Source organism: Pelophylax lessonae, assembly GCF_965119305.1.
Source record: "Pelophylax lessonae genome assembly, chromosome: 5".
In the NCBI taxonomy this organism is placed as follows: domain Eukaryota; kingdom Metazoa; phylum Chordata; class Amphibia; order Anura; family Ranidae; genus Pelophylax; species Pelophylax lessonae.
In genome coordinates, this window is record NC_138772.1 from 200,896,683 (window position 1) to 200,908,561 (window position 11,879).

The 11,879-nt window shown below is 42.6% G+C and overlaps 1 protein-coding gene across 2 annotated transcripts in view; it reads right to left on the minus strand.

Moving 5' to 3' along the window:
- The window catches only part of SEPTIN7 (septin 7), a 158,568-nt gene extending 147,560 nt beyond the window's left edge, over window positions 1-11,008 (minus strand). For both annotated transcript variants that reach the window (XM_082258647.1, XM_082258646.1), the window contains exon 1: window positions 10,911-11,008. In XM_082258647.1, the coding sequence (XP_082114773.1) occupies window positions 10,911-10,920 (10 nt within the window). In that variant the 5' untranslated portion in view covers window positions 10,921-11,008. The remainder of the gene's footprint in view (window positions 1-10,910) is intronic.
- Between the last annotated feature and the right edge of the window lie 871 nt (window positions 11,009-11,879).

Consider the following 11,879-nt stretch of genomic DNA (forward strand, 5'->3'; position numbering starts at 1 on the left):
CCAGCATCACCCGTTTTTTTTTAAACTGATCAAAGCGCTATTTTTTTTACCGTTAAAAATAAAAACAGATTGGACAAAAAACAGATGTAAACAGACAAATTATCCTTTTTTTAATTGGTAGTGAATGTAAAATAAACTGATGAAAAACTGATAACCACTTCATTCATTTGGACGTGACTGAACTGATGAAAGAACAGTCCGCATGGGTGAAAGGGGCCTAAAAAAAAAAAAAAAAATGAAAAACCAATGCAGCCACCACATTTAAGAACTGGTAAAGTGCAATATCTCACATTTTAGTTTTTTTATTACAGCTTTAGTTACTCTTAAGAGGATATATTGGATCAACCTTGCCATTTTAGATCATTAAAGTGGGCAAAACCAAAATCTGGATGATCTGGGAGTTCTCTGCTGGAAAAGTTAAGATACAATTCAAGTATTAAAGTTCAGTTCAGTTCCTTGGCTCCCAGCTCTAGATGCTTGAATGAAAAACACAGGAAGCTTCCCAGACCAAGCCAAAGAAGCCTGGGGGATGGGGAATGAATTACTTTCAGGAAACAAATTATTTTTTAACCCTTCATGGGTTCATCACGTATGCCAGGCTGTGCTAGACTGATCATTTCAATTGTAATGCAGCATAACTACTGAACATGTTGAAATCTCAATTCCTAAATACACCTACAAATATATTTACACAAAGAACATGCACTTGTATTAGTAGTGCTCCAAATTACTCACTAAAAAAACAATAAAAGGAAGATGTATTGTATTTTTTTATTTTACACAAATTCACTTCAAAACATCCCTCTTCCCCTCCAGATCGTGTTCCAACATTTTTTTTTTATTACCTTGTTCCCTGTAGTGAGAACGTTTTTTTATTTTGTTTTATGTATGCATGTGAATAGGGGGGGTATAGGAAGCACTATATGACAGAAGGCAGGGCTGACGACAATGCATTTGTATGGCTAAAGCGCACTTTGTTCTTCACTCCTGTGATTCATATTCAGCCGACCGCTGTCTAAAGTCTGCTGTCGGTTGACGTCACTCAGCCGATGCAGACTTTGGCGGGATTCGGGCCTTCATTGTTGGGATTCACTCAGATGATGCCTTACCAGCAGCTGACTCAGCCTCTCAGCATGGCGCTGAGAGCCTGAGCCAGACGTTCCTGCCCTCTTCACAGCCAGCACTCCAGTGAGCTCTGGAGGGGCCAAGCAGAGAGACTGACTGAGGATTGAATGACTAAGGAGTTGCTATGAGTGCAGGGCATCATGAACCTACCTAGCACCCCCTGATGACTCGTATCTCTTTACTGATCCAAGCTTCTGTGGTTTTGAAGAAGCTGGCCAACTTTCCTCGTCTTCAGAGGAACGGTTTTTCTTAAAAGCATTAAAAGGAGAAGCACAGCCAAAGCTCGTTTTGCTATACTACTCCTGTGGATCACAGGAGTGCAGTTGGTTCTGAACCCATGACCCATTTTCAGCTGAAGCCCGCTGTTGGCTGATGTCACAGAGCTGGGACAAAATCGCAACCAAGATGGTCGGGATCCGCCCACAACCTTGGAGCAGCACCTGGTTCAATCTTTCAGCAGCCGCTCTTCGAAGCCCAGTGCCCAGTTTTTGATTGCTCGGTTCTCGGTCTTAAGAGCTGGCGGGGACAGATGCAGCATCGGACTAATGCTAAATCCACCTAGGCAAGTATGATTCTTATGGGGGGAAATATAAAATCCTTAACTTCTCTTTTAAAGAAAAAGCCATACCAATTTGATACAATATTCAAAAGTTGAAGCAAATTAGCTGTCGTTTAATTACAGTATTTTATTAACTTAACCACTTCTATACCGGGCCAATTCTGGCAATCCGCTCCTACATGTAATCATTTTTTTTTTTGCTAGAAACTTACTTGGAACCCCCAAACATTATATATTTTTTAGCAGAGACTCTAGGGAATAAAATGGGGGTTGTAGCAACTTTTTACGTCACACAGTATTTGCGCAGCAATTTTTCAAACGGGTTTCATGAATTTAAAAAAAAAAAAAAAAACAGTAAAGTTAGCCCAATTTTTTTGTATATTGTGAAAGATGTAACGCCGAGTAAATAGATACCCAACATGTCACGCTTTAAAATTGTGCACACTCGTGGAATGGCGCCAAACTTCAGTACTTAAAAATCTCCATAGGCAACTCTTTAAAAACTTTTACAGGTTACCTGTTTAGAGTTACAGAGGAGGTCTTGGACTGGAATTGTTGCTCTTGCACTAACGTTCACAGCGATACCTCACATGTGTGGATTGAAGGGCAATTACATATGTGGGCGCAACGTACATATGCGTTCACTTCTGCGTGCGAGTACTCACGGACGGGGACCTTTAAATTTTTTTACACTTGCCCTTCATTTTCTTTTTGATCACTTTCTTTCCCCATGACAAGGAATGTAAACATCCCTTGTAATAGGAATAGTGCAGAACAGGTCCATCTGGGGTCAGATATCTCCTCCAGGCTTGAATGTCACGCCCGAGCCTCCGAGAGTCAGACTGCCGGGGACCATCTGGTCCTCAGTATCCTCTATGGTGAACTTCCGCTGACTGCGGATTCCTTCTCCAGCTCACCGATCGCACGGGCGAGCCGGTAGAAGCACCGCTATGATTGTTCTTATGGTACAGGGAATTGCCAGCTGGAAAACATTTTATCTGAATGATGCCTGCAGCTGCAGGCATCATTCAGCTATCCCAATCAAAGCCTAGGACGTCATATGATGTACTGTGGTATGGAAGTGGTTAAGAAAGCTCACAGGCAAGTTACTGAACAGTTGATTTCTCCAAAAAAAAAAAAAAAAAAAAATACATAGAATTATGAGACATTCCGCAAGCAACTATTTTTAGAGACAGCATCATGAGTTGTAGTTCCATCCCATGTGGTCAGAAATATGCAATGCATCTTTAAACAGATTTTTGAACCCATAAAGAAGAAGGAACTAAAAATCAAGCTTATTCGTATGAATCACTACAAAAAGCCTCACACAGAGAAGTCCAGTCTTTGCAACTATAGAGGGGTAGTGGCCAAACCATTTAAGCACATTAACACTTGAAGGAAGAAATGCTTAAGAAAAGAAAATCAAATTTAGCTACTCGAGTGTTTAAAAATCCTCTTCCTAAAGCAAAACTCTAAGCAGATATAAAAAGACACAAATTAAAGAAACTCTGTATTCATGTATACATCATTAAATGTTATTATAGATTTATTATTTTTTAAATAAAAGTGGTTTAAGTGTGAATCTAACCTGGTATCCGCCTCTTGTAGTCCCTGTATAGCAGGACTTCGTGCCGGTTCACAATAGTGCGATGCCAGACATTGCATGTGATTCACACCGCATTGCTGTGTAGATCACTTGCGATGTCTGTGCAATGCAATTTCAGCCATACAAAAAGTATGGCTGAAATCACATCGCATTAGCACAAAAATGGTGCAGGACCCTTTTTTGGTTCGCACTGGAATCGGGTCGCATGGGTGTTCACACCTATGCCATCCGATTCCTGCACCATTTCACAGTTCGCACCGCGATCCAATCAGGGGGTGTCATTACCTTTACATTGACACCCCCAGCGATACGCAGATCTCAGTGTGAACCATTGTGCGATTCTGGTGTGATGCGAGAACCGGCACCGAGTCGCAGGGTTTCCCCGCATCGCACCAATGCGAAAAAAAGTAGCAGTATAAGGAGCCAATCAGTTCACATGCCGGCAAAAGCATGCTGAAAAGGAAGAGAAAGTCATTGAAAAATTTGCTTTTACTGTCCAGTCACAGCCTGGGGGGGGGGGGGGGGGGGTGCCAGGTCAAACTGGGCTCAGAGGAAATGAGTTGATTGATGCAAGCCATCAGACTGAAAAAACATCTAGCAACTGGAAAAACTAAAATTTTAAAGGGTTAGGTCATCTTTCTTAAAAACTGGTTATGCAGTGAAGGGGCATCTGTATATAAAAAGAAAATGGGTAACCTTGACTAAAGTTGGATAATGTCCTTACTGCTCATCACCATCATCACTGGAGCAAGCTCCCAAACCCCCGCACGTGGGTGGTCCACTATCTCTTCTGATGCAGCATCTTTGAGCTAAAAGCTACTGTGACAGGGGGGAGAGAGCGCATGCAAGGGGGTCTGAATCAGAGAAAGAGCTTGCTTCGGTTATAAAGAATGTGAGCAGTAACGGCTGGGAGTATTTAGTAACATCCTAGCAAAAATGCAGGATATAATTATGCCATCTCTGGGAGTTTTACCAGCCAGGCATCAGGAGGTACGTAAAATACGTACACCTATAGCATTATTCAAATTTAATCAAAGCTGCACAGTTTTTATTTACAGATGCCCCTTATCTACATAGGTAGTTTTTTGATAAAGGTGAACGGACTTTTAAAGCGAACACTGTAGCATAATCTCATTTTGTTATTGTGGCTTATAATAGGCTATTTTTAGCTGGAGATCGGCTTTAAAACATGCAAATCACTAAAACGTAAAATCCTATTTTTATGCAAACAACTTGCTTCTCTCCAGCTGAGGAAGAGACAACACCCCGGGAGATGCTGCACCTTGAACCGGTTTTTTTCTGCTATACCTGACAAAAACAACAGAGCCTTCCGCAGCTCAACATCTAAGACCAGAAGGTGTCATCCTTCACCGTCACCATGTCCAAGAAAGTGATCAGAGTCTTCGGAGCCACAGTGCTACGCATCAACTGCCAGTGATCAGATTGGAAACAGACTGATTTGAAGCACAGCTCACAGACAGTGTGCATATCACCATATAAAGAGGGATCAAGACCTTAGGTGCAATTCAGTCTGCAAGCAGTGTGTGCGGTAAGCGCTTCTACCTAATGGGGGCCACGGGTATTAGCACTAACATTCACCAGCACGCCGCAATTCGTGAGCACACGTTCCCATAGTGTCACTGGCACAACCAGTTACTCATTATATATAAAAAGCTTCACTTGTTTTTTTGCACTTTTATTGAAGCACCTGCTATGGTTTACATTCACATTGATTCTCCAGCACGTTGGCACTTTATAGCACGATTGATATGGGTCTCTGGCCCCATGCAAGACCATATCTAGCCATTTATTTTGCAGCACTGAGCATTTTTTAGGTCAACTGACCTATGATTCACTTTTATTGCATTTATTAAGCACATATATGGTTTAAGGTTTTTTCCTGTGTAGTGTGGTAGCGCCAGATAAACCACCACACTTTACATCTTCTATATAATTTGTATCTATATCTGTAGCTGTTTAAAGCTAATCAGGCACAATAAAACTAGCCCTGATTATTTACCCTGCAGCATACCTGGAACAAGAATATGCATTATTCCTCCCACATCTGCACCTAGAGGATAAGAGTTAGGCTCCTTTCACACAGGCTTTCCGATCAGGTCCCTCCGTCAGTTTTTCAGGCGGACCGGATACAAAGCTCCAATCACCTCTATGGGGCAGCAGATATCAGCAGTGTCAGCAGTGACATGTCCGCTGACACCTGCTGCTATCAGTCGCAATCCTGTCTGTGAAATCTAGGTGGATGATAACCCTATTTTTGATCCTTCTGGAGGATCGGATGAAAAATGACAGATGTTCTGTTTTCATCTGACGCGCCTGCACCAGAACTGACGAGCGGGGCCGGTGTAAGGTATTCTGGGACGAAGAGGACACCGAAGAGGATGCCCTGGCTTCAGCTGCCCACATTTGTGATGGCAACGCTGGACAAGAAGTTTTCAAAGTAAGTATTTCTTCTAAAAGGTAAGTGCGACCTGGGACAGTTCAGAGGCAATCCATTCTTTAGTGCACTAGCCCTGACTGTCCCGGGGGGTGTTTTTATTGAAAAAAAGTCTGAGGCCGGAAATCCGCTTTAATTAGCAATGACTCAGCCATTATCAAAAGATAGCTTAGCCTTACCAAAGAGATTTTTACAGGGATTTTTCAATTTTAAAGTACTATACATTTATGTTTCTATATAGAAGAGATCTCTATATAGAAGAGATCTCTTCAATATATCACTGCCCTTCTTTGTTCTATTGTGCCTGTTCTGCAGACAAGAGCACCCTGAAGCAAATGTCTGTTTAGGATGCAATGCCCCAATACCAGAGTTTACTATGGAGTGGCCATGCAAAAACTGGATTTTTGTAAGAACTTACCGTAAAATCCTTTTTTCTGAAATTCGACAGACACAGCTCCTTGTCTTCATGACTCATAGGGTTATGCTCCTCCTAGGAATAGGCACTAAGCAGGAAAAAAAACAAACAACCACGCCTATTGGGGCTGTCCCTGCAGCCATAACCCCTCAGACTCAGCTATCAGTTTAGTTGCAAGCAGTGTTTAGAAGACAAAAATCCCCATACCTCAGAAGTAGAGGGACGGTTGCTGCGTCTGTCGAATTTCAGAGAAAAGGATTTCACGGTAAGTTCTTACAAAAATTCAGCTTCTCTATCGTTCATCGACAGACGCAGCTCCTTATCTTCATAACTCATAGGGATGTCCCAAAGCAGTATAATCATGAGGGGTGGGAAACAACCCAGAAACAAAACGCAAGTCCCCAATGGCTAAACTTAGCCAACCAGGCAACATGGAGCTCAACCAGGAACAACTGGCACTCACATGGAAAAAAAATGAACCCTCGAAGAGAAACTAAACAAAGCTCTTTTTTAAACTACAGCCTGCAAATCCTTGCAGCCAAAAGAAGCATCCATGGATGCCAACATCTACCTTGTAGGACTTTGTGAACGTATGCACAGACGACCAAGTTGCCGCCTTGCAAACTTGTAGCACCAACTCCTGATGGTGATAAGCCCAAGAGGCACTCAGCGCTCTTGTAGAATGAGCCTTCACTGGGAAAGGAGGAACCTGACCCTCAGTGAATAGGCCTGTACCACCTTCTGCCTAATCCATCTGGAAATGGTTGCAGCAGACGCAGCCAATCCCTTACGAGGTCCATCAGTAAGGGCAAAAAGAGCATCTAATTTTCTAAAGCAGGGGTCCTCAACTCCGGTCCTCGGGGCCCACTAACAGGCCAGATTTTAAGTATTACCTTGGGGAGATGCAGATTAGAATACTGCAATCACTGAGCAGAAAATGAGATCACCTGTGATGTAATTTAGTTATCTTGCAAACCTGGCCTGTTAGTGGGCCCCGAGGACCGGAGTTGAGGAACACTGTTCTAAAGGACTCAATAGTCTCTAAATCAACCCTGATCGCCCAAACCACATCCAAAGAATGCAAGGTATACTCCTTAGGATGCTGAGGTTTAGGGCAAAGTGAAGGCAACACAACGTCTTAATTCAATGAACGACCGATTAGGTCGAAGTATCGCCAGATAAGGTTAGCGGCAAGACAATACCGCCAATTCAGATACCCTGTGGGCGGAAGTGATCGCCACCAAGAAGGCAACCTTCCGAGACAAAGAAAGCAGCGAAATCTCCTGAATTTTTTTTCAAAAGGAGGCTTTCGAAGAACAGATAACCCCAGATTTAGATCCCATAGAAATAACGGGGATCGCCTCAGAGGAGCCATTTGGCGCACTCCCTGGATAAAAGTCCGGATTAGGACATGCATGGATAATGGGCGTTGAAAATATATAGCCAAAGCCAAAACTTGGCCTTTGATAGTACCCAAAGCCAACTGCTGTTTAACCCCTTTCTGCAAAAAGGCCAAAACCCTAGCAATCGACAACATGCAAGGGTGCACCTTCAGCGATTCACACCATGAAATGTACAATTTCCACGTACGATGGTAGATCTTCCTGGAAGTTGACTTCCCACCACAGCCAGCCACCCACCACAGGGTGTCAGCCAGCCAGCCACCACAGGGTGCCAGCCAGCCAGCCAGCCACCCACCACAGGGTGCCAGCCAGCCAGCCACCCACCACAGGGTGCCAGCCAGCCAGCCACCCACCACAGGGTGCCAGCCAGCCAGCCACCCACCACAGGGTGCCAGCCAGCCACCCACCACAGGGTGCCAGCCAGCCACCCACCCACCACAGGGTGCCAGCCAGCCATCTGGAAAAGCAGGATGCTGCAAAAAGAGAAATGTCCAAAAAGACAACAGAGAGAAAAGAAATTTCATTGTGGTCGAATAGATGCCATGTTCAGTGTTTTATTGGGGACTCATGCAGAGAATTCTTCTGAATCTGCAATAATGACCCTGGATGATGAACTTCATCTCTATTTGAAGGAACTAGTAATTGACAGAAGAAGTGATCCTCTTCAGTGGTGGAAAGAAAATGAGGCACTCTACAAAAGGCTTCTCATGCTAGAAGATACCTTTCTGCTCCTCAAAATGAGGGTGTTGATTGAAATCATTGTTCTTCCTCTGTAACCCATGGTTACCTGCAAGGAAACACGTTCAACCATCATTGCATTGCACAAAAAGGGATTTACAGGCTAGGATATTGCTGCTACTAATATTGCACCTAAAATCAACCATTTATCAGATCATGAAGAACTCAAGGTCAGAAGTTCAACTGTTTTGAAGGTGGCTTAAGGGCTCCCAAGAAAGTCCAGCAAGCACCAGGACCATTTCCTACAGTTGATTTAGCTGTGGAATCAGGGCACCACCAGTGCAGAGCTTGCTCAAGAAGTGCAGCAGGCAGGTGTGAGTCCATCTGCACGCACAGCGAGGCAAAGACTTTTGGATGAGACCTGGTGTCAAGAAGGGCAGCAAAGAAGTCACTTCTCTCCAGGAAAAACATCAGGGACAGACTGATGCAAAAAGTCTGCAAAAAGTACAGGGATTGGACTGCTCAGGACTGGTGTAAAGTCAGTTTCGCTGATGAATCCTCTTTCCAATTGTTTGGGGCATCTGGTAAAAACCTTGTCCGGAGAAGAAAAGGTGAGCGCTACCATCAGTCCTATGTCATGCCAACAGTAAAGCATCCTGAGACCATTCATGTGTGGGGTGCTTCTCTGCCAAGGGAGTGAGCGCACTTACAATTTTGCCTAAGAACACAGCCATGAATAAATGGTACAAAAAACCTCCTCAAAAGCAACTTCTACCAACCACCCAAGAACAGTTTGGTGATGAACAATGCCTTTCGCAGCATGATGGAGCACCTTGCCATAAGGCAAAAGTGGCTTTGGGAACAAAACATCAAAATATTCATGGCCAGGAAACTCCCAGACCTTAATTCCATTGAGAGCTTGTGGTCAATTCTCAAGAGGCGGGTGAACAAAAACCTCCCAACAAATTCTGACAGAATTCAAGCATTGATTTTTCAAGAATGGGCTGCCATCAGTCAGGATGTGGCCCAGACGTTGATTGACAGCACGCCAGGGTGAATCGCAGAGGTCTTGAAAAAGCGGTAACACTACAAATATTGACTCTTTGCATAAACTTAACCTCCCAGGCCTTCTGATTATGTCAGTATTTTTGAATGTCCAAGCGGCACATTGTTTTGCATGGAAATCTGTTTTCTATTATAGGCCTGTAATTCTTAGGAAAAAAACGGTAAAGTTAAAAATTCATAAATTAAATAAAAAAAATAAAAAGGAATAAAACAGTAAAAGTGCAGGCAGGGCACTGGGAAAAGCACTAGGGACAAAACTGAGGTGAAATGGTTTGATGCAGTAATGTAATCCTAACAGATTACAATGCATCATGTCATGTTTTATGTACTTTTTTTGAATTTCCCACCCGGTTCTTTTCATTCACTATTGTCACACGATGGGTGGGCTCGGGACGCAGTGCTCTGCGCCCCGAGCCCACCCTTTCCATCGCCCTATTAGAGCCTCTGGCTCTAATCAGGTGATGTAAAAAATAAAAAATCCCCATTAAGCTACATGCGTCAGGTGTCCCTGCATGCAGATTAGGGGGCCGGATGCATGGATGGGGGGCGGCACCCCTGCGCCCCCAACACACCAGCCGCCACTGGTCCCCAGTTTAGAGGGTATATACATTTACCTAAGACGACTGTCCTCTAACGGATGTTTGCTAATCGTTTTGGAGTATCCCGTGCCCTAACCCCACTCTTATTAAAATGTTTCCTAAAGCAACAAAATCTTAAAAAAAAAAAAACCCCTATACTGCTCTTTTGAAGCCAGAGTGAGTGGACTGTTTCATGGGTGACTGGCGGCCTCTACATTTTTTAAAGGAAGAACCAGTTAATACCAGCTGCCTCTGCAAAAGTAGCGATATATATATAAAACGTTAATTAGTAGAAGGACTTTTTTTGCCTATGGGTATACGTAAACTACATTTAATGCAATAAGCATTTGTTAAAAGCAGATGTTTACCCATCAAGAAATGTCTAGAAAAGTTATATTTGAGGAGTTGATTGATTTAATACATCAAATACACATCTAAAAAAACAGAATTCAGCAAAGACGTTGGCATTTAATGGCGAGGAAAATTGGCAAAATTAGTTAAAAAAAAAAAAAAAAAATCAATCATTTCATGGAATTAGTAAAAACAAAATTGCAGATCGGGCATAACTTCAGCCAAAAATAAGATACAAATGAATAGCCCATTTAAAAGATGAAATTTTAAAAGCTGCTTTTTTGCAATATTCACTTTGAAACTACAGCTTTCACCCAGTGAACTTATTTTCCACTAACACATGCCACAAGTCTGATGGTCAGCATCGTTCAAACCATTTTCTGAGCCTGAGCCCAGACAGTCCTAGAACTGCCCCAGTGCTTGGACAGAGAAAGCAAAAGCACCATAGTGAAAAGCGCTTATGATCTGACTGGCTCCTCCTGCTTCTTCCTCTCACACTCCAGCTCGGCTATAAAACAGAATGCAAATTGGGCTACTTGCACTGCTTGCATTTGAAAAATACATTCAATGATGCAATAATGATTAAGGAGCTGATTTTGTGACTCATCTGCCTACATAAAATACCACCAATAAGTAAAACTTATTACTTATAATATATTGAGCATGTGATCTCACCTACTACCATAAGCGTGAATTCAAATCCTCTCTTCACAGATTTCCTGTATACTTGATTTGGCAGATTGGCAAATCCCACATATCCTTCAAGGTTCTTCTGTTGCTGTAATCAATACATTTGGTAAACAGTTAATACCCAATTCGCCAGCTCAGGGTATAAACAAAAATATAAATATTCAATAGTCAGTACAAAATTTCTAGGCAAATATATAAATTCCCACTGATTTCTCTGATAAATCTAAGTATTAGTGTTCAGAACACTAAAAAGCAATTATAAAACTGTAACAAGTCAAAAAAAATCTGGCAAAATCAAAGTTTTGCTAAATGAAGCCTTGTTTGTGTGTTTTCTTTACACCCTGCAACCGCAAGTCCAGTTGAGCAATGTTTTTACCATCCCCTAACTGTCCCACTATAGACTACAAAGGCAGTAGATGGGGATGCACACACGTGGCAACCACGAGGCTTTGCAGCATTGCGGCACAGGAAAAAATATCCCATCACTGAATGCGACCCATTCAATTAAAATGTGGTTGCGGTGCATTGGAGCAAGCTTTCAAGTGTTAAACATATGGTGGAGTCGACATAACATTGCCTGTCAAAAGCCCTCTAATAGCAATTTGCTGCAGAGGGCAACATTTTTGAAACAGTCCCTAATTTCTTAGAATAAAAAAAAATAAAAAAAAAAAAAAAAACATACAAAATGTTACGATATACAGGTAAAATTTACCTTTGGCACAAAATATGGCTTATGAAAGTACTGAATTGAGCTGGTCAAAATAATGGGCAGGCAACGTTCATCATTGGAGGTAATCAATAACAGCAGCTCTAAAGTTTTAAAACAAACTATTTGTTTCACTAAACAGATGTGCCTGATAGGCACGCTCTATAAGCTGTATACATGCATATCCAGCTACATACAATATAGAGCGCTGTCTTCCGGCAGCGGGACAGGAACTTTCCATCCCTATC